General features: G+C 35.6%; 1 protein-coding gene across 2 annotated transcripts; it reads right to left on the bottom strand.

Moving 5' to 3' along the window:
- Window positions 1-10,384: 10,384 nt before the first annotated feature.
- On the bottom strand, window positions 10,385-18,832 carry LOC107793099 (ABC transporter G family member 3-like). Of its 2 annotated transcripts, none has more exons than XM_075219523.1 (12): window positions 18,649-18,832; window positions 17,374-17,925; window positions 17,205-17,284; window positions 16,156-16,442; window positions 15,165-15,336; window positions 14,194-14,307; window positions 13,727-13,855; window positions 12,848-13,039; window positions 12,394-12,480; window positions 11,192-11,464; window positions 10,783-10,890; window positions 10,385-10,689 (listed from the first exon to the last, which is right to left on the bottom strand). In XM_075219523.1, the coding sequence occupies exons 2-12, from the start codon at window positions 17,843-17,845 to the stop codon at window positions 10,432-10,434; spliced, it is 2,172 nt and encodes a 723-aa protein (XP_075075624.1). In that variant the 5' UTR covers window positions 17,846-17,925; window positions 18,649-18,832; the 3' UTR covers window positions 10,385-10,431. The 2 variants fall into 2 exon arrangements, with proteins under 2 accessions (XP_075075624.1, XP_075075625.1); XM_075219524.1 differs by having other exon boundaries at window positions 10,834-10,890.
- Between the last annotated feature and the right edge of the window lie 2,007 nt (window positions 18,833-20,839).

Genomic DNA, 20,839 nt, shown 5'->3' with positions numbered 1-20,839 from the left:
TGAAGGAAAATCATAGTTTTCGAAATTATTAAAACGAGAATTTAATTAAGTATTTTGGTTGGCTTGCCTGATAGCGGTGTCCGGCACCATCACGACCCTTAGTGGATTTTGGGTCTGACATCCTGCAAGGCGAGTAACTTGATGGGGGAGAGCCTCTTCGATATGCGGGAGACTGTGACAAAGCTCACATCCGAGCTAGAAGCGGTCAAGGAAAGAGAAAAGCTTAGAGATGCTCAGTACATTGGCATGCAAGCTCGAATACCATGACATGCAAGCTAAGCTCAAAACTCTCCTAGCTTCTGGAGCTTTTCCGATTCTCCGGTCTCGTGAGTCATCGCCAGAGGCTCGACTTGAACGTGTGCGTTCGTTCCGTCCTCCTCGTGCTCGTTCCTCCCGTCCTCCCGTGATCGTTCTTCCCGTCCTCGATAAGTAGACCCTTCTCTATACCGTCTTGTTGATGAAAATTCATCAGACGGTGATGATAATGATGTTGTACAGAACACTCCTTGATTTTTATATACTTTGAACTAGACAAATAGAACTGGTTTTGAACTAGTTGTAATAAGCGTTAATTTAGTTTTGTTAATTTAATTTGTTAGTTCTATTGAACTTTAATTTGTTGGTTTTAATGTGTTTTTTGAATTGTGTTATTGTTGTTGTTGTTGTTGTTGGGTTGTTGTGGAGATTTTGGTATTGAAATTGTAGTTTATAAATTGAATTATATTGTTATTTAGGGATTTTGGTATGCTGACGGGTGGTGTAGCTGCCAAAACATGCATTTTATGCCAAAATTATTACCCAAAAAAGTGACTAAAGTTGGTCGCTTACCTATTAAAAAAAATTCTGGCAATTAGCGACCACGGTTGGTTGCTTATGTCTAAAAAAAATTAAAAATTGGCGACCAAGGTTGGCCGCTAATGAACCCAGATTTTATTTAAAAAAATCCTGGAAATTTGCGACCAAGATTGGTCGCTTATATATAAAAAAAATTAAAAAATTAACCCAGATTGTTAAATATATATATATTAAAACAATATATATTTTAATTTACAAACCAACGTTGGTCGCTAATTTTTGAATTATAATAATTAAAAAAATATCGTAATTTAAATATACAGACAAACGTTGGTCGCTAAGTTTATATTATTAAAATATTGTACCGACCAAAGTTGGTCGGTATTTTGTTTGCACTGAACATTTGGTCCTTTTAACTTAGCGACCAACTTTGATCGCTAAGGTAAAAAGACCACCAATATAGCGGCCAAGCCTGTTTGGATGCGTTTTGGTCAGTATATTGAGATAAGCGACCAACGTTGGTCGCTATATGTGGTCGCTTTTTACCGAATTTCTAGTAGTGTGTGAGGAATGTCTTCCCTAAAATTATTACAGATTGTGCAGTAAGGATTGTTGGTGATGTTTCTCTGGTAAAGGAATGTTTTAGTAGGTAGTTTTTATTGAGTTAGCGGGCATAGGAAGTATTTTATTTTAGGTAAGGTTGTTAGTTTTCAAATTCAATTAGGAGGGAATTTAGTTATCCAGTGGTTGTTTTGGTATAGGATGTAGAGGTAAGCGGAAGAGGAGGTGAAATTACCATCAGATGTGAAGTGCCAGTAGGGGGTATCTACTCCTTGATGGTTTCTAAAAATGGGGGTGTTATTGATGAAGGAAATAATTTGTGGGGGTAATATGAATGAGAGGCTAGAGATGTCCCAGACTGAATTGGAGATGAGGGAAGCTACAGAATTATTTAGTTCATGTTTAGGTATGGGGCCTTGGATGAGATGACGAAGTGAAATATTGTTTATGATCCAATGATCATTCCAGAGACTTATGTTATTTCCGTTGGTCACATTCCAACTTGTGCCTGAGCGACAATAAGTAATAATTTCGGTCATACTTTTTCATATATGGAGGCGTTTGAGTGTGTCTTAATTGAATAAAAAAATTTATTTGTTTGATTATGTTGTTGGTCATATTTAGCTGATAGTATGTTGATCCAAATTGAATTGTTAGAATGAGTGTAGCGGAAAGGAGGCATGTGAGTATGGATTTATTTTTTGGGATTAATTTTTGTATCCCTAAACCTCCTTCCGACTTAGGAGATGTACATTTATCCCAATTGATTAAGTGAATCTTTCGCTTTTGGTCAGTTGTGCCCCATAAGAAGTTTCGTTGTAGGCGATCTATTTTAGTAATGAGTTTAGGTGGTAAGAAGTTAATTTGCATTGCATAAACAGGAATTGAATTTAGCACTGATTTAATGAGGGTAGTTCTATCCGCTAAGGTGAGGAATTTGGCTCTACTGAAAAGTTTTGTGATGATTTAGTCAATAATGTATTGATAGTCTAATGTTTTAGGTTGGTTAATAGTGATTGGAAATCCTAGGTATTTGCCAAAGTTGGTGGTGATGGGGATATTTAGAGATCTGGAAATGGATTGGCTAAGTGTTGGATTTTCCATTATTAGAAAAATATAGTTTTGATTTGTGATAGTTGATACGTTGACTAGATTTTGCTCTTAATTGGTGAAATACTTCGATTATGGTAGAAGTGTTAGAAGTAGTTGCTTGTGCTAATAAAATAAGATCATCCGCAAACACTAGATGCGAGAGTGGGTGAGCATTCCTATGTAAACGGGTTGGGGTCCATCAACAAATATCCACATTATGTTCAATTATTCGGGATAGAGATTCCATGCATATTATGAATAGGCAAGGTGATAAGGGGTTACCTTGTCGTATACCCCTAGAAGGTTGGAAAAAAGGAATTGGTGTACCATTGATCAGTATAGATATGGAGGAAGTTGTGACACAAGACATTATGAGGTTGATTAGGGCTAGAGGAAATCGTAAGTGTTGTAGAGACAAACGAATGAAAGACCATTCTAAGCGATCAAAGGCTTCTTCTAGGTCGATTTTTATCATCATGTTGTCCATTTTGCCTTATTGTTTTTTAAAAGAGTGAAAGATTTTCTGAACAAGAATGGCATTGTCAGTTGCTCTACGGTCTTTTGAGAAGCTACTTTGAGTTGGGTTGATTAGTTTAGGGAGGAATGGTTTAATTCTATTAACTATAATTTTTGTACTAATTTTGCAAATTGTGTTGCAGAGGCCGATTGGCCTACATTGAGTGATAGATTCTGGATAACTTGTTATTGATATCAAGATAATGCTAGTTTTATTTATTTCTTGAGAGATAGAAGATGTATGGAAAGTATGTTGACAAGTGTGGATAACTGTTTGCTTAGTTTCCGACCAAAACTTTTGGAAGAAAATGGGGTGTAACCCATCTGGGCCAGGGGCTTTTAGTGGTTTGAAAGAGTACACTGCCTTGGTGATTTTTGTAATAGATAATAGGCGATTGAGTATTTGAATGTCATTATTTGTGAGTGAATTTGAGAAGGTAGGTATATATTCATTTGGTATTGTGTTAATTGGGTAGTGAATAGTTCTTTGTAATATTTAAGTATTGTATCATGCATGACTTTGGTGTCAAAGGTCCAGTTTCCTACTGAATCGTGTAAGCTTAGGATTCTATTACTTCTTCTTATTATTATTATGGAGAGGTGAAAGACGGTCGTATTTGCATCTCCTTCATTTAGCCATTGGACGCGTGATTTTAATTTCCAAAATTCTTCCTCACTCCGTAATAAGTTGTTGAAGTCAGTGATCAGCTGATTTTCGAATTTGTAATGAAATAAATTTTTAGTGTGTAGGTCCATATGTTGTAACCCTTTCAATCGAGCAATTAAAATCTTCTTTTGTAAAAGATATTTCCAAAAGTGTGGATGTTCCAATGGTTAGCTAAGTCAGTGAAGTTTTTTAGTCCGGTAGAATAATCATGTTCATCAAGCCCTGTGTGGGTAACAATATCTGGAAATTGAGGGTGTTGGAGCCACATTGTTTTAAATTTGAATTTTGACAGAGGTTTTAGATAAGGTTTTGTTAAATTTAGAATTAGTGGCCAATGATCAGAGTGAGTGTGGGGTAGGGGTTTAACAGTTGAATCTTGAAACAATTCAAGCCATTTGTTATTAGCAAAGAATTTGTCGAGTCGTTCCATAATAATTGATTTAGGGTGATTTTTTTGTGATCAAACTTAGATTTGTTAGTTCACGTGAAACGTGTGCTTTGAAAAACCCAGGTCAATCATTTTAATGTTATTAAAGCAATTTGTTAAAGTTTGAGGATCTTTTTGTATTAATAGGGGCTCCACCAAATTTTTCATTAGATGTAGAAACCTCATTAAAATCACCACATAATAGTCATGCACATGTATGATTATCATGAACAGTTTGTAGATTGTTCCATAACAGTTGGCGTTTGCAAAATTATTACTAGCATATATTAAGGATAAAAGCCATGCAGGTGATTTGTTTACCTGGATGGAAGCATGAATCTCCTGGCTTGTGACTGCTACTGGGTTGACTATCAATTCATGAGCGCGCCATAATAGAACTATTCCACCTGATTGATCTTGTGCTGCTACTTGGATTAGATCTGTATAATTGAGCTCTGCAAGGAGGTCTGTGTGATCTTCCATTTTGGTTTCTGTTAGACATAGAATAGATGGATTGTTCCATGATAGAAAAAAACATAGGTTCCAGCGGAATTCTTGATTATGAGCTCTCCGGCAGTTCCAAATTTATCTTCATGAGACCTTCATGGTGTAGATTGCTCCCCTCTAGAGCTAGTGACAGTTCCAAATGCATTAGTAGATGTGGAGGGTTGTATAGTGCTGCAGGTAGCAAATTATCGTGCAAAGTTGGGATCATGAGTATCACATATCTCTTCTCCAAGGAGAAAGGATCTAGGCGTATATTCAATAAGGTTTTCTGGAGATTTGGGGGAATGAAGATGAGATATTTTTTTCTATGTTTCCTGGCATGGAGATCGTCAGGAAGTCGTTTAGAATCATTGACTACATGAATGTCTCCGGTAGGCTGTTGTCTTCTTCTGCATGTTGAGGATTTTCCTGGTATGGTGAAGGTGGTGGCGAGTTGATATTCTGAATATTGATCACTTATTGTTGAGTTGGCCCTGGTAGTGAAGGGTGGGGCCTCTCCAATGGTTGTTGAGGAGCTAACCATGGCCACAAGTTGTTTTGTAGGGGTATATTCTAAATGGTGATGTCTTGTTGATGAATTAAATTCAAGACTTGGTCTTGCAATACTTGATTTGGAATTCCCTCTTGAAGTGAGAATGCCATTTCCTCGGGTGTTTCCAATAGAAGTGAGACATGGTTTTGTAGTAGTTGGAGGTCTATTTGTGGTAGTTGATGCATGGGAGGGATTTGTTGTTGTGGGGCAAGCGGAGGTTGCTGCATGGCTGGGCGGTTTGGTTGCAATACTGTCCAGTGGTGTGCATGAGGGTGATGATGTGGGATGATTACGTGTTGGGAGAGAGGTGAAGATAGTGGTTGATATGGACATTGTTGATGAAGTGCATGTGCATGTGGTGGTAGTGATTCCTGTGGTTGTGTGGATGATACATTGTTGGTGTTTGTAGGGGATTTAGTAGGTTGAAGTATGGCTTGAATTGTTGTGATGAAAGATCTTGTTGGAGCATTATTTGAAGAAGTGTTTTGGATGTAAAAGGAGGTTGTTTCAGTGATTGGTTGATGGAATAGGCCATTGTCATTGGTTATGGGAATTTGATTTTCTTCAGACGATGGTGTGGCGTGTTGAAATGAAGATGCAAGGTTTTTGTAGCTAGTATCTATTGAGAACTCTTTTTGGAGTGATGATGATTATGAAGAGTAGTGTATGGGGGGTGTTGAGATATGATGAGGGGACCACTGGTTTAGGTGTTATAGGAAGGTTTTGGCTTATTTGGATTGGTGTAATTGTGGGTAAAAGAGCTTTGGCGTTTAGTTGAGTATTTTCTTATGTATCATTGTTAGTAGGGGGATCATGTGTGGTAGTGTCATGATGGTTGGCTAGTTTAGAAGGTTTCTTGTTGGTGTTGTATTTTGGAGGTAGATGTTTAGACAAGGTTTTTCTAATTAAGGGGTGTAAGGGATGATCGATTGTGTTGATAATTTTTTCCTAGGTCTCAGTAGGTGTGAGTATTGGTATTTGGAGAAGTGATAATGGTGGTGTGAAGGGGATTGAGGTAGGGTTAATTAAGTGGGTTGTAGGTGGTACAGGGTTGTCATGCAAGGTTTTGGTTATCATGAGGGTGGGTACGATATAGGGTTTGGCTTTGGGAAGTCGACTTGGTTATGGAGTGGAATATTATTGGTTGAATTTGTGGATTTGTGGGAGCCAGGTGGGATCTTGGGTTCTTGAGGAGTGGTATTGGGAGGGTGTGAGTGGTTTTTGGGGGAATTTCTGTTTTATTTTTTGTAATTTTTTTGCTTTTTGAATATGAGATTGTTTTTCATTGACTAGGTTGATCTTCATCACAATAGGATGTGGGAGGGATATCCTGCGATTGATTCGAAGTAGAAGGAGTTGAAAAAGTTGGACAATAGTGGAGATTATGCCCTAAGCATCCACATTTTGTGCAAATCATTGTTGAGTCCTCATAAAAGATTAGTTAAGTATGTGTGCCAAGGAGGATTTCTGAGGGAAGAGTTTTCCCTGGTGGAGCTAAATACAAAGTCTGGCATATCGACCTCTGGATGTGTGAACTGTGCATGTGTCGTACTTTTATGAGTGTGCCAATAAATTTTGCTATTTTTTGTAGGATTTGTATATCATAGTATTCAGTGGGTAATTCCTGTAGACGAATCCATACGGTGGTGTAATTTCTGTGAGCTAGAGCTAGATTGAATTTAGGTTCTCATTGCCGGATAGTAAGGTACGGGATCCTATGAACCAAGGCCCATTTTGAAGTATTTTATTAAAATTCTTAATATGTTGGAATTTGATAAGATAATAGTCGTAGCCTAAATCAATTAGGCGAAGTGTTTCATTGAGTTGCAAAAGGGAGTTCAACTTAATTTTGAAGTTGGTGTATGATATTGTTTTCCTAGAAGTTTGATGATAATGGTTTTATGCCAAGGACGGTAGAGTCTAAGTTTATAATTTGAGGAGATATGAATGAAAAAAGGGTGATGGGATGGATTGGTGTTTTCATCATCTAGGGTTAGTTTTTTCAGGAAATCAGATTCTAGGTTGGGATCGATTGGAGGAGGAGAAGGTAGGGAGAGAGTGTCACGAAAGCTTACCTTGCTAGAGGGGTTGTTGCATGATTATGCTATAGTTTCCTTAGATTTGTTTGTAGCTTCCTTAGGTTTTTCAATGCTACGACTTAGTTGATCAGTTTCTTGATCTGAGAGTTCAATTTCCGAGGTTTCCTTCATGGAGTGAAGGTTGTAATTGGCTATTGGGAGGTGGTGTTATTGGTAGAACTCATTCTTCCTAGAAATTCTCTCTTCGTGAATCACACTTGTTCCTTTAACTACCGATGGAGTTGAATTAACTTTTCTTGTATACAATACAATAATTAGTATGCCAATTTTGTCTAAGTTGATGTGCAGGTCCGGCTAAAATAGCACCATTGGCTTAATAACTGACAAGCAAATCTTTCATTTGTATACTTACATGTGACGCACACTAAGGGGTCGTTGGGTAGGATGCATTAGAGAAAATAATATATGTATTAGTTTTTGGTATTACTCTTGTTTGGTACACTTTTTCAACCTATGTATTATTAATGCAAGTGCTAGTTATACAATTTATTTGGTATTATCATATATATAACCAGGGGCAGACCTATGTTGTGGGTTGAGGGGTCACGTGAACAATCCTGTATAAATATATGCCTTGACGTAACTGGTAAAGTTGATGTCATGTGATCAGGAGGTCACGGGCTCAAACCGTAAAAACAACCTTTTGTAGAAATGCAGGGTAAGGCTGCATACAATGACCCTTGTGGTCCTGCCCTTCTCAGAACCTCACGCATAACGGGAGCTTAGTGCACCAGGCTACCCTTTTTTCATATGTGTAAATATATATGGGACCCCTTAAATATTTAACTTGTACCCAAAAAGGCGGATGGGAGAAGTTGTTGCGTTGGGCTTAAATTCTCTCCTTCGCTGGATAATATGGGTTCTGGAAACCCACCTCCAGCTTTTTCTCGTAGAAATAGCGTGGGATAGCCACTTTTTAATGTGGTATTTAGTTTTTATCCAGTATATTTAATGTTGAGCAAAAATAGCCACTACTCTATTAAAATTAATATGAAAAGATATTTTTACCCTTTCTTCATGAGTGTTGTGTAAATATTAAGGACATGGTGCCCTTAACATTTGCACTCTACACATGAAGTTAAGGACGCCATGTCCTTAATATTTACATTGCACATATGAAGTTAAGGACTTGACATGACACTTTATCCTTAATATTTACACAACATTTATGAAGTTAAAGACACTATGTCCTTAATATTTACACAATACTCATAAAGTTAAGGATGTTATGTCCTTAACATTTACACTGCATATATGAAGTTAAGGACATGAGGTCCTAAAGTTTAACAACAAAAGGTGCAAATATAAATTAAGGACATTATGTCCTTAACATTTACACTACACACATGAAGTTAAGGACACCATGTCCTTAACATTTACACTGCACATATGAAGTTAAGGACATGACATGACACTTTGTCCTTAATATTTACCCAGCATTCATGAAGTTAAGGACACCATGTCCTTAATATTTACACATCACCCATGTCTAGCATAGGGGTATTTTTGTCCGGGCGGATAAATATTTATTAAGCACTGGCTAAAGAGTAAATACATTTTAAACAGTGGCTAAAGAGTAAAGACACCTCTAATTATTGGCTAACTGTGCACTTCCCCCTTTTTCTCCTTCTTTCGTTTTTAGTTCCTTTAATACAAAATTATTTATACTTAATATAGCAAATTATTTTATTTTTTACTTTAATTTTTTTAATCCAATTATAGTTCAGTATTAATACATAATAATCAACTTAATTAATTTTATTCTTTTTCAAATTCCCCCCTTAAAATTAAAAAGCCTCAAATTGCAACTTATCGCTCCACAAATAGAAAAATATAAATCTTTCTGTCACAACTTATTCAACAATAACTTTGACTCCGACTCGGCAATGGAAACTAAGAGTCTGAGAGTCTTCTTCAATTCCTTGACTATTAATATATTCTTAATCTTGATTTCTTTAGTAAAACATGCTTAATCAAACAATTTCCCTTCCCATAGCACCTATTTAGCGCAGAAATATTTCTCTGTTCAGTGATTTTTTTTCTTTAGAACTTCCTTCTGTTTATACTTGGATGATAAGTCATCATAATCATTAAGTTTTCAAAGAGTTGCACGCCGAATTTTATCGCTAGTGAGTAACATATAGTGTTACCCCCGTTGTGCTCAAATCTTGGGTCCGCCTCTGTGTATAATTAATATATAGCAAACCATGGTATTAGCAATACCAATGTTATTAATACATGCATTAGCGTGGTTAAAGATAAAATTGTCCTTAAAGCTAAAGAATATGGAGGGTATTTTTGTAAACAACTAATTTTTTTAAAAATTATGCAATGCATTTTAATTTTTAATACACCACACCAAATTGTAAATAAGAAATAATCTGTGTACATAACTAATGTTTGCATTACTAACATATGCATTACTAATACATCTTATTCAACACTATTCTTATATACCCTACCAAACGACCCCTAAGAGTAGAGGGACTCTTAGATGATACAAATATCACCAAAATCCGTTATCGAATTTTCAAAAAGAGAAACGCAAACCAGAAAAGTATTTTTTGCATAATGAAATATTTACTGTATTTTAAAGGTTTAGGCTTTTTGTTGGGGTGAGTTACAAATTGGACATATTTTGTTGTTAATTTTGACGAACAGCAGTGAAACATATACTTGAAAAAAGAAACAGTAAGTTACTTTCTTCTTCTTCTTCTTTTTAGTCAGGTTGCTCTCTCCACTTTCAACTAAAGCTTATAAATTTTTTGAAAAATCTGCTTCTTCTATAATATGTAAAGAGAAGAGAAAATAATTTAATCCAAAATGCAAGCACTATATAAAAGCCTCCATTTATCCTTTCCATCTACATATATTATTTTGCTGCTCTTCTTTTTAGGTTTCTTTTTCTTTATATCCAAGTGTTGATTTATTTAAATGGAATCAAACTTGAAATATTTATAGAAATATGTTTTCATCCACAAGTGGGAGAAGTCATTTTTCTCCTTTAGCGACAAAATATTGCTGATTCCTGGGTATAAACTAAACCAGGAAGAACAATTCTTCATGGTACAGAAGATAAATTAGCTCTAATGTTCCTTTCTCTCTCAAATTATGCATAAGAGATTTTCATATCAGCTCCAAGGTTTACATGCATTACTGATTGGTTGAATGCACTGGAGAACGGAGATATAAGAAATAATAAATACCCAACAAAAAGTTGTCTATAGTATAGCATCTATCTGCGATTCATTGAATTTTGGTTACACAGGAAAAGTTTGCGGACAGATAGGTTTTTCCAGATACAAAACTTGAGCAGAATAAAAACAACTACTTTGTATGCAACAGCCATAAGAAACAACACCAGTAAATTTTTCCACTTAGCGTTCCTGTAATCAGATATATCATAGATATTTTCCAGAGCCTCATAACCAGATATATTTCTCACCTGCCCAACAGCAAAAGAAGTTCCAACGTACTCATTCTCCAACAGTCCCTGGTACAAAGAAAACTTTTTAAGTTTACTCAGAGAGATAATTAGTGATCAAGAATATACACTTAATGAATTCAAGCAAATTCTCAAACTTACCTGGATAGAGTAAGTATGAAAAGCAATATAAGAAATGGGGTACATCCATACCGGTCCAGGCAAAGCACTTCTGATTCTAAAAAAACCAGCGGAAAGCATCATTATCACCTGAGACACAAGAGATGAAAGCCGTTTAACGGAACACTCAGGTCTCAACTCAACATGAAATGGTATTAAATAATATTCCCACAAAAGAATCCTATCTAACACTAGCATAGCAAACATTTCAGAATGCCCAACTTCATTGATTCCCTTTTTCAGAAAGTTGACCCTTATGACAAAGTAGAAGCACACACAGCTACCATCATCACTGCCTATTTTCTAAATAATAGAATATGATAATATTACACCAAAAGGAAAGGCAGCGAACCTATTGTCAACTCCATCAATGATTTAAGGCAGAACTTACATGTATGAACACAAAACTTAAGATGCTCCAGAAGATATTTTGCCAAATGGAAGCAATAAGCAGTAGCAACCCCTCATTTACCAATAGACACGCAAAGAAATTCAACACAAAGTACATCAGCAAGCTGAACTCATTCCGCAGCCCAATTAGAAAATAGAAGACCAGACTTGACGAGATGGAGATAAGAAACAAGAAAGGGATGCTGGCAAAAAGCTGCCCAAGCAGGAAAACAAATGCCCCAGAATGCTGGTTTGATTCTTCGCAGGTGTATATCTGCAAGTCATCAAGATGTTTGATTAGGGTTTTTCTTTTAACTGGACGAGGATACTAATAACAGCCCATTATCAGGGCAAATAAAAATCAAACTTTCTAAAAAGCAAGGAAGACTTAATCGAAACCAATGACAAATTGAAATGTTTAATTTGGAGGATACTCACTATCTAAATGCTCTATTTTGCAATGGAACAAAATACAAGACCTATATGTCATTGCGGTATCAGATTTTCCACTTGAGCTTGGCATCTTTAGTACATGATTAGATTATTACTGCTAATTATGTCCGTAGCACAATCAACATATAAATGCAATCTTAATCATCAATATTGCGCCTCACCAAACATACTAAAGGTTCCCAGCTGCTTTGTGAAATCAAGTTCGAAGGCTTGCTTGTCAGGACTGATGAGTTTGAAACAGGTGTATGATTCAATAAACCAGGCCAGAAATGTGACAGTCCTACTGAAAAGTCGAGATATTTCAACTATTGGAGAAGCCTAGTTCTGAGAATTTTAGTCGCTTCAACTCTGCACTTATCTACATTTCTCCCCACTAATTTGAACAAGTTTGAATGAACAACAGTGCTTTCGATAATAGATTGATTACAGTAAGAGTGGAATATGGAGATATGATACTACAAAGGGAAACTTTAGTACAGGCTCTTCAACTTGAATCCCATGTTTAGTTCATGAGTTTGAAGAAGATACTGGAATGAGGATCACATTTCTGTGAAGAGAATGCCCTGGGTATACGAAATGACCATAAGAAGGTGTATGCATAGTCCACGCTCAGCCTACCAAACAACCCTTGATTCATAAATACACACATGTACTGGGTTCATTTAGTTCATGGCGTTCGCATATAATAAGTTTTATAGAAGCATGCTTGTGCAGTATCCAGAAGAAACACGAATAAGTTACTGACATCACCTTGATCTCTTTCAACTGTGCAGGTAGACTGGCGACGCCTAGCAGAGAGGTGAACGAAACAAATACAAATATTGCTGCTACTCTTGTCTGCATGGCAAGAAAAACATCATAGTTTGCAAACTGAAAACAAGGGCAAGCAATGGCAAATAGTTTCTATCAGATAAATATCAAACAGCAATACCAAGTCACTCTTATGTGATTACAGGAAAAAATAGAAGTGAAAGGGTTTTCCTCATGTTGTCCAGCCATAAATGAAGAAATACATGCAGTTCTTGAGTTAGTTAAATATGGTCGATTTCATTTCAACCAAAAAAGCGGGAAAAGATATGCTTCATGGGCTGTGTAAACAGCAAAACCTGGAGGATGTGGTGCACAAATATCATATGTATGGACAACTGAATTAGACATATGCAAAAGGAAAAAGACACGTCTGATTCTTTAGTTATTAGCTTACCATGACAGACGACAAGGAATGCCCCAATCCAGAAAACACAGTGCCAATACAAACGGCAAGAAGCATATAAAGAATCAACCTTAGCCAATAATATCTCCACTCCCTTGACATAATCAATAAGGATCTCCAAGTCAAAACTGCAACTCGTGTTGCATTTCCTGCCATTCCTTTGCTTTTGAGATATGGACCTTCCTGTAGGACGGGAAACAAGAGATCAGAGACTATATTGAAGCTCAGGGAGTAAGTATGGTTTGTTTGACCATTAAAACTTTTGTGATTGAACACTCTAGGGCTTCCTAAGCCACTTTTTTTCTACTTGACAACGATTTATGAAATATTTTTTTAACTACAATTAATTTGCAAAAGATTGTGACTTATACTACTTTTTACGTAGCTTTTTTTTAATAAAGACTTTCTGTGCAGTTTCTTAATATACAAATTATTCTTTTTAAAGATAAGAAATCAATATGAAATAGACAGAAGCTAAATTCTAGGCCTAATGAAACCAAAAACTTCAACTCACACAAGAAGTTAATGGTAATTGGGCCAATCTAGTTTGTCAAAACAAACCAAAGCAGACAAGAGCATCCTTCAACAGGATGCTCGAATTATGTTACTGCCCAGAGCACACGGGCTTAATAGCTTATGTATGTAGTTGGTCCATATCAAGAATGGGAATATTTCCTAGTGTCTAGTGGCCACATTAAAGTGTGCATCGCTTAGATCTCTACTTTACACCTTGAAAATTCCTTGGAAAAAGATTGAGCAAAGTTAATAGTGACAATCCGCGATGTCAATAGTGACAAAGTGAAAAAACATACCTTCTCCGTAAGTTTAACTATTACAAACATACCTCCTTTTTTTTTTTAATAAACATACCTTCTCAGTAAGCTTCATTATCATTGACTCAACAGCAGCAGCGTCTGCCGATGATCTATAGGTTGCTTCAAGGGTACGTATAGCAACGGCAGTATCCATGCTCACAGATGATAAGTCTCCATGGTCATCCTGTTGAGATGATAAAATCACAAACTTAAAGGAAAATTTTCCCTTTTGTGTTGGGGAACAGGAGGGGATAGGATGGCCAGAGAACAGGTGAGAAAATCTTTGAACATTCATTTTGCAACTTAAAATAAAAGAAAATTTTCTGTTCCTCTTTCAAAGAGCTTACCCCCGTGCAATAAAACAATAGCATGAATATGGAGAAAAGAGGTGGCACAACGAACCGAGTTGGAATTGTTTCAATATCCTAACTACTAATCAACAAATCAATCACTATCTTTAACCATTATGACTGAGTTTTTAAAAGCAAAGACGCAGAACTTTGAATGCTTATAAGCAAATACCTGCCAGCTTTTGCACATTGCAATAATCCTGTCAAATTCTGTGTTTATAGCACGCAAGAAGTGATCAGAAGGACTTTGCATTATTGGGCAAGGAAATCCAGCATTGGAGAAGTGCTTCACAAATTAAATGATATGTCAGTCTCTAACAATCAGTAACATTAACAACAGAGTATTGATTCAAAACATAATGACCAGAGAACAAACATGTTAAGAGCTACGTATTTCTAAAAGTATTTCATAATTGTGCACACGCTTGGTGAACTAATTTTCCCTCTATGCGCCCCTTAAGTAAGTTTGTTCAGTCTGAATCCCTGTTAACATTGACTGAGTTTAGAGGAACTCCTTTCCTTTCTTCCAACAACTACCCACGGATTCTGAAACATTTAGTCCATTTGGAACGTTTGTCACCACTCACCCAGTATTTCTCTAGACAATTTCCTCTTTGTCAGAAACCAACAAACTGAAATTTTGTGATTTCTTCCAATTTATAAGGAAATCTTATAAGAAGCTATAGGGATCTTTATTGGGCAATAAGCTTCTAAGCAACAATTTGGACTTTGAAACCCAGACGCTCGCACTTCAAATATGTCCGACTGACACAACTTATCCTGCAAAGCTGTACTCTATTAAAAGGCACATTCCCCATAGTAACCATCCTAACTTGAGTAAATTTTTGTTTCAACATTGCTAAACCACTCTTGGCTGCTTTATTTCAAAATGAGAATAAATAAAGAACTTCAGCTGAATCAACTGCATTCATTTTCTCTCTTAAATAGGGTACCATCTGACTAACAATTGACTTCTTTCTCTTCAGATAACCCACACCCAGAAGTGGGTCTATCCTATTGCAGCACAAAAAATATCATTCATTATTCAATGCTTTTGTCTGATGCAATCAAGACTGCTAAAAAACCAACCCTTTACACGAACCAAGATGGACAGTGTAACAAAGCATACAAAGGTAAAACTACCTGTAAGCAAGCCAATGTTTCACCAAAGAATAATGTCTTTCCATTTGAGAGGAGGCAAATTCGGTCAAAAAGGCCAAATACTTCAGTACTACTTTGGTAAATGGTGAATATCAGAGTGCAGCCGGAGTTGGCAAGCTTCTTCAATGTAACCATCATCAGAAGTGCAGAAACGCTAAACATAACAAGGAGTACTAAACATCAGCTAAATTGGAGTAAGCTCATTATTTTTGATAAGTAGAAGAGGGCCAAGAGCATCAAGTCTCGACCACAATGAATAGCAAGTCAAAAACACAGAAAATTAATAAGGAAATATTTAGAGAGCAGGATATCACATGTTCTTCCTCAACCTTAAATGGATGCTTTCACGTATGACAGAAAAAACTTCAGTAACCAAGCAAATCAAAGCATCTTCACATTCTCTTCTGGTAACTAACTCCTAGAACTAGAGAGACCTATACGCGCTAAGCTAGCAATCCTAAATTTCATTTGCAGGTCTTTCCAAAGAATGATTGCAGCCTTTTTCTATTAACATGTTCTACCCATTAATGCTGAAATATTTACTGACCTTTTTTACTAATTGACCTTTCAAATCACAAAAACTTTCAGCATGATTTGATACATCCCAACTTTATTGACATACTTCAATAGCTCAATGAATGATGTGGTCTTTTTCTGTCACCACATGCATACTATATAAGACAAGTAAATCAATGTTTATGCCTAATTATTTCGTCAAATAAACATGGAGCATTAGTATTATTTTACATTTATTGGACAGAAAAAATAGAACATACCAAATATTTGGCTGTTTAGCTACTACAGCAGCTATAGGACACACACAATTTGACACTTATCCTATGCTACTAATTCAAAGTAGTCTAGTCATTAAGAAGATCCTTGATGCAGTTATGGATACTGAATATGTCAGCGTAAACTCAATGAAGTTCAACAAAAACTGCTGTGATTTTCTAACTAGGAGTAAGAAGAGAACCTGTCAAGACGATAAAGGGGTTCATCTATAAATAAAATATGTGGTCCCATGACAAGTTCCCGAGCAATGCTGACACGCCTTCTCTCACCACTTCGAAGACCTTTCATGTAACAGTGGCCACCTATAAGGTTATTAGCATAATCTCCCAGTGACATAGCATCTATAGCATCCTCCACCACACTCCTTTTCTGACAAAAGAAACCAGGAAGCTGAAGCAATGCTGAATAGTATAGGAACTCACGCACTGTTAGTGATCCAATAAGAGTAGTTTCTCTGTCAACATATCCCTGCGAATGAGCGAACTTTCCATGTCAGAAGGCAGAAGCTGACAACAACAAAGAAAACCACTGCCCCATTCGTAACCTACTTGATTCAACTGATGTTTTCTTCCAAAGAGCCAAAAGTACCAACACTTCTGAACTGTAATTCAAACCAAATAACTATTCATACTTTATCTTATTTAATATTAACGTGATGGTTAGCCTACCACCTAAATGTTTGAGATATTGCTTTCAATGTGTTACATTATGTAGATTGTATTGTGCTCAAACCTATGCAAAATATGGTTTTTAGAGCCCCTTAGGCAAGACGCACAATTGGTTGAGTGGAAAGAACGATTTAATCTAAAAGGTTGCGACCAGGAAGGGGTTCAAAGGCCTAAATGCATACCTGCAACTCCTAACTCAGCCAGGAAATAAGCAGTTGCATGAATTTTTTGCGCTATTCAAATGGGATAAGAAAATGGAAAAAAGGATTTCCAAAAATCAGTTATATGAAATTATACCACGTCATCGCAGTTGCATGAATATTTTGCTTCAAATGTGAAAGAACATCTTCTTGCCAAAGGAACCCAAAGGTCACTGAACCAGTGGTCATTACTATGAGAGTGATTATGATTTTATATTACAAAAATCAGTTCAGAGGGAACAGCAGCTAATGTGATGTAAAAACTATAAAACAGAAAGTCAAAGTTCAAAGTTCGGACATATATCTTTTCGTATTGGGTACGCAAGCATGACCACAAGCGATAGTAAACGCTTACAACATACATAGGAACCATAAGGCATGTGCATTTTTGTTCCGTTTACAAACACCTCGCCGTACATTCTCGCTGAATCAGGTAACCTTCCTAAAACAGAAAAAGAAAACTAGTTCAGAATCATACACAAACAACTACATGGTCTTCTATATACTGACTCTGAACTGAACACCACAAACCTGCAAGAGCTCTCAAGAGTGTTGATTTCCCTGACTTGGCGGGACCCATGATTACAGTCATCGTTCCAGGTAATGTACAACCATGTGAACTCTTAACCACCTTATCGGAGTATTTTCTTTTTCCCTTTATAGTTACAGTCAAGTCCTTCCAAGCAATAGAAGCCCCTAAAATCTTCCTTGTAACACCTGTCTCCTCTGGTAAACGAGGAGAGGGTAAGGAACCACTATTGATTTTTGACAGGGAAGGGGAGTGTGGCGTAGTCGCAGCATGTATAGAATCACCTCCTTCGTCGACTTTGACCTCTATATCTGTCTCATCCCAAACAGGTGAATCTTCAAAAGAAATTGGTTGTCTAAATGCACCAGGTTTCCGCAAGTAGAAGAAATTACTTGATGGCACCCTACTAGCTGGACTACTAGCTGAAGATGATGAAGACCTGTAAGGATCTGATTGAGACTGTATTTCTTCCATTCTTCAGAATTCTCCAATATATTTCAACTGCTTCTTCCCTAAGGGAAGAACTAGACCAGTTTTGCAGAACTTCTTTCAACCTATATAGATAGCAGTAATTAACAAATACCACAGGTAATTTGTTATGCATAAAGAACAGGAAAAGACAATAATGAAAAATAAATGACATCTACGACTAGAAGGAATAACATTCAAAAAATTCTAATCAACAGGACAAATTTTCATGTTGAGCCTTTGGCAGTTTGCAAGAAAATTAAAATATATTAATCAATCAATAAATTGCACCTCTATTAGTTAAGTATTCAGAGGATTCATCATAGTAAACTATTTTTATGCTTTCTGTGACCCTATTCTTAGGCTGGCCAGATCCTACAGAAATCCTCGAGAAGCTTATATGGGCTGAGTTTTGAAAAATGAAAAGATATTAAAGAAAAATAAAAACAAGCAACTGGGTATTGGAAGCTTATGAGCTTAAGAATGTCTATAAATAAATCCGATATACATGAAAAACATTGATAGGAAAGAACCCTTTTTGTCTCTTTCTCTTTAGAAACGCTATGCATAATTTTGGTCATTTGAGAACTAAAGAGAAGATAAAGCAAAAAACTTTTCAGCTCTAACAAACACCTTCCCTGTTTTCTTGGCAAAACAAAAAGCTGGACTCACATAAATAAAACCCCCCCATAAAACTCAAAAGCACAAATACAGAAAGTTTAAGAGCTTCAAATGATAACCAGAAAAGCTGACTTCAAAATGGGAAGCCCACAAAAAGTATTTAGCAAACGAAGAGGGAAATGACGAACCTGGATCTGAATGATAGCCCAAGAGCACTGTGTCACAACATGAATGATGAAGGCTGGAACTAAGAAAGAGTGACACTCCCAATTATTAATGGATCCTTATGACCCGGACACAACGAATGGAATTTATTCCTACCCATATTGGTCTATTGAGAATTCTTTTTAACTTTTTTTAATTACATTTATCAAGAAAAGAAAATTGAACTTGCGCATTTTTTGTGTAAATATACTCTAACTGATATTAGAAAGAAAAACAATGGGAGGAAGGTAAGAAAACCTTTTTCTTAATCCTCCGAAAGTTGAATTTTGTTGAGTGGGAGCTAAGTGTCTTAATTAATAATAAGATTGTAATAATTACACCCCCGTGATTGAAAATGGATAGTAGTGTTATGATAAAAATCAAAATATGGTGGATGTCTACTCTTCCTTCATGATCTTTCTCTCAAATGGTTAATGACATATTCAATGACATATTTTCTATGTTCAATGACATATTTCATGACATATTTTCTTCACTTTTCATGCCTATATAAAGGCCTTGTAATAGATAGGAAAAGATACACAATTGAAGAAGAAAATATCTTCCTTCTCTCTATCTCTATTTCTTGTTCATGTTTTACTAAATTGCTTTTATTTCTTGTTCATGTTTTACTAAATTGCTTTTATTTCATAACAAGTAGCACGTTCTCTTTCTTTTTGTATATATATATATATATATATCTACAAACTAACTAATTGTATATATATATCTACAAAAAAATTTCTACATCCGGAAAGATTACAATTAGAAGCCATACATATCATCACATGGTTAAATGTAAAGAGAAACTACATATGGTAAGTAATGAAATGTAAGAAGGTATGATTATCTTATACTTGTCATTCCTTTAAAATCTCATATGCACACAACTTCGTACTACACCTGTATTGCATAAGCACATATTAATATTACATCTTTTATATCACATGAATGGAATAAAATTTTCGAAGTTCTATATGTGAAAATCATAGTAGCAGTTAATTGTTGATATGATGCATGTCATGGTAACCAAGGATATTTTATATAAATTGTCCTATGCATATTTATGTGTTAACTATCTTCAATCTGTCTTGCCGCTTTAAACATTTTCTTTTACTTGGATGAATATTTTTTTTCCTTTTGGATTTTTACACTTGCATATAACACCAAAAAAAAAGGAATAAAAAAATAAAATAAAATTGGTCATACTGATTAAAAGCATAAATCATCTTGAAGAAAACAAGAAATACTTCACATTTTTATCTAGGTTGATTAATTACTTCTTTGAAGTTTGGAAAACAAACCAGCTATTGAGAAAGTATACTTCATAATTTATGGTCGTATCATTGGAAAGCAAACAATGATTAGTATGACTACTAGAAGAGGTATTTTTGAGTATCCATGACCTACTTGATGCTTGCTACTGACTTACCATTTTTAAGTATTTTATATGAATGATGCACAAGCTACAACTGGTAAGTTGTGACCTATAATGTCACTTTTCAGGTAATATAAATGTTGAATTTATGTATTAGTACTATATATATGTATTGTTACCTATATGGTGTACTTTTGATAAATTTATTCACTAATTGCTTGGTTGAATTGAGTGAAGGAAAGTCATGGCATTTAATCAAATCCAATAGGTAGGGTATACCCCGAAAACAATAATATTTTTGAGAGAGACTCAATAAATATTATGACAATGATATTATGATCCTTTTAAACTCTAATAGAATTTAAAAGAAATATTCTGACTACAAACGGTTGTATTTCATATAAATGCTACAAATGATTAATAAAGCTTTGCGTTGATTTGAGATTTGTACACTTATTTAACAAAGCAAATTTGATTTGCTAATATGCAAATTAGTTGTGTATAACTTTCTTGGCATGTGATTGAAATTAAGTCTTGAGAATGAATCTCAATATTGTTTAGCCTATTATGCCATTGATTGAGGGTAAGACATCGAGATCAAGTCCTGGTGCTCCATAATGATAAGAGTTGGGTTTGAGTCCCAATTTATTATGACCTAACATGCCTTTATATTGGTAAGATATTGGGTTTGAGTCCCAATGTACCATATTTATGATATAATGATGACTAAAGAAAAATAATATATTTTTCATGAAAAGGCATGAAAATTGTCCCACTTGATTTGCTACATTCTTGAA

The sequence above is a fragment of the Nicotiana tabacum genome, chromosome 8, assembly GCF_000715075.1.
Source record: "Nicotiana tabacum cultivar K326 chromosome 8, ASM71507v2, whole genome shotgun sequence".
Taxonomy (NCBI): domain Eukaryota; kingdom Viridiplantae; phylum Streptophyta; class Magnoliopsida; order Solanales; family Solanaceae; genus Nicotiana; species Nicotiana tabacum.
Note: the sequence above shows the minus strand (reverse complement) of the source record. Positions and strands in the feature narration are given on the sequence as shown.

Coding starts and splice junctions, on each gene's coding strand:
- LOC107793099 (XM_075219523.1), bottom strand. CDS start 17,845: ATGGAAGAAATACAGTCTCAATCAGATCCTTACAGGTCTTCATCATCT. Junction 17,285..17,373: donor ACTCTTGAGAGCTCTTGCAG/GTTTGTGGTGTT, acceptor TTTCTGTTTTAG/GAAGGTTACCTGATTCAGCG. Junction 10,690..10,782: donor TTCATACTTACTCTATCCAG/GTAAGTTTGAGA, acceptor TCTTTGTACCAG/GGACTGTTGGAGAATGAGTA.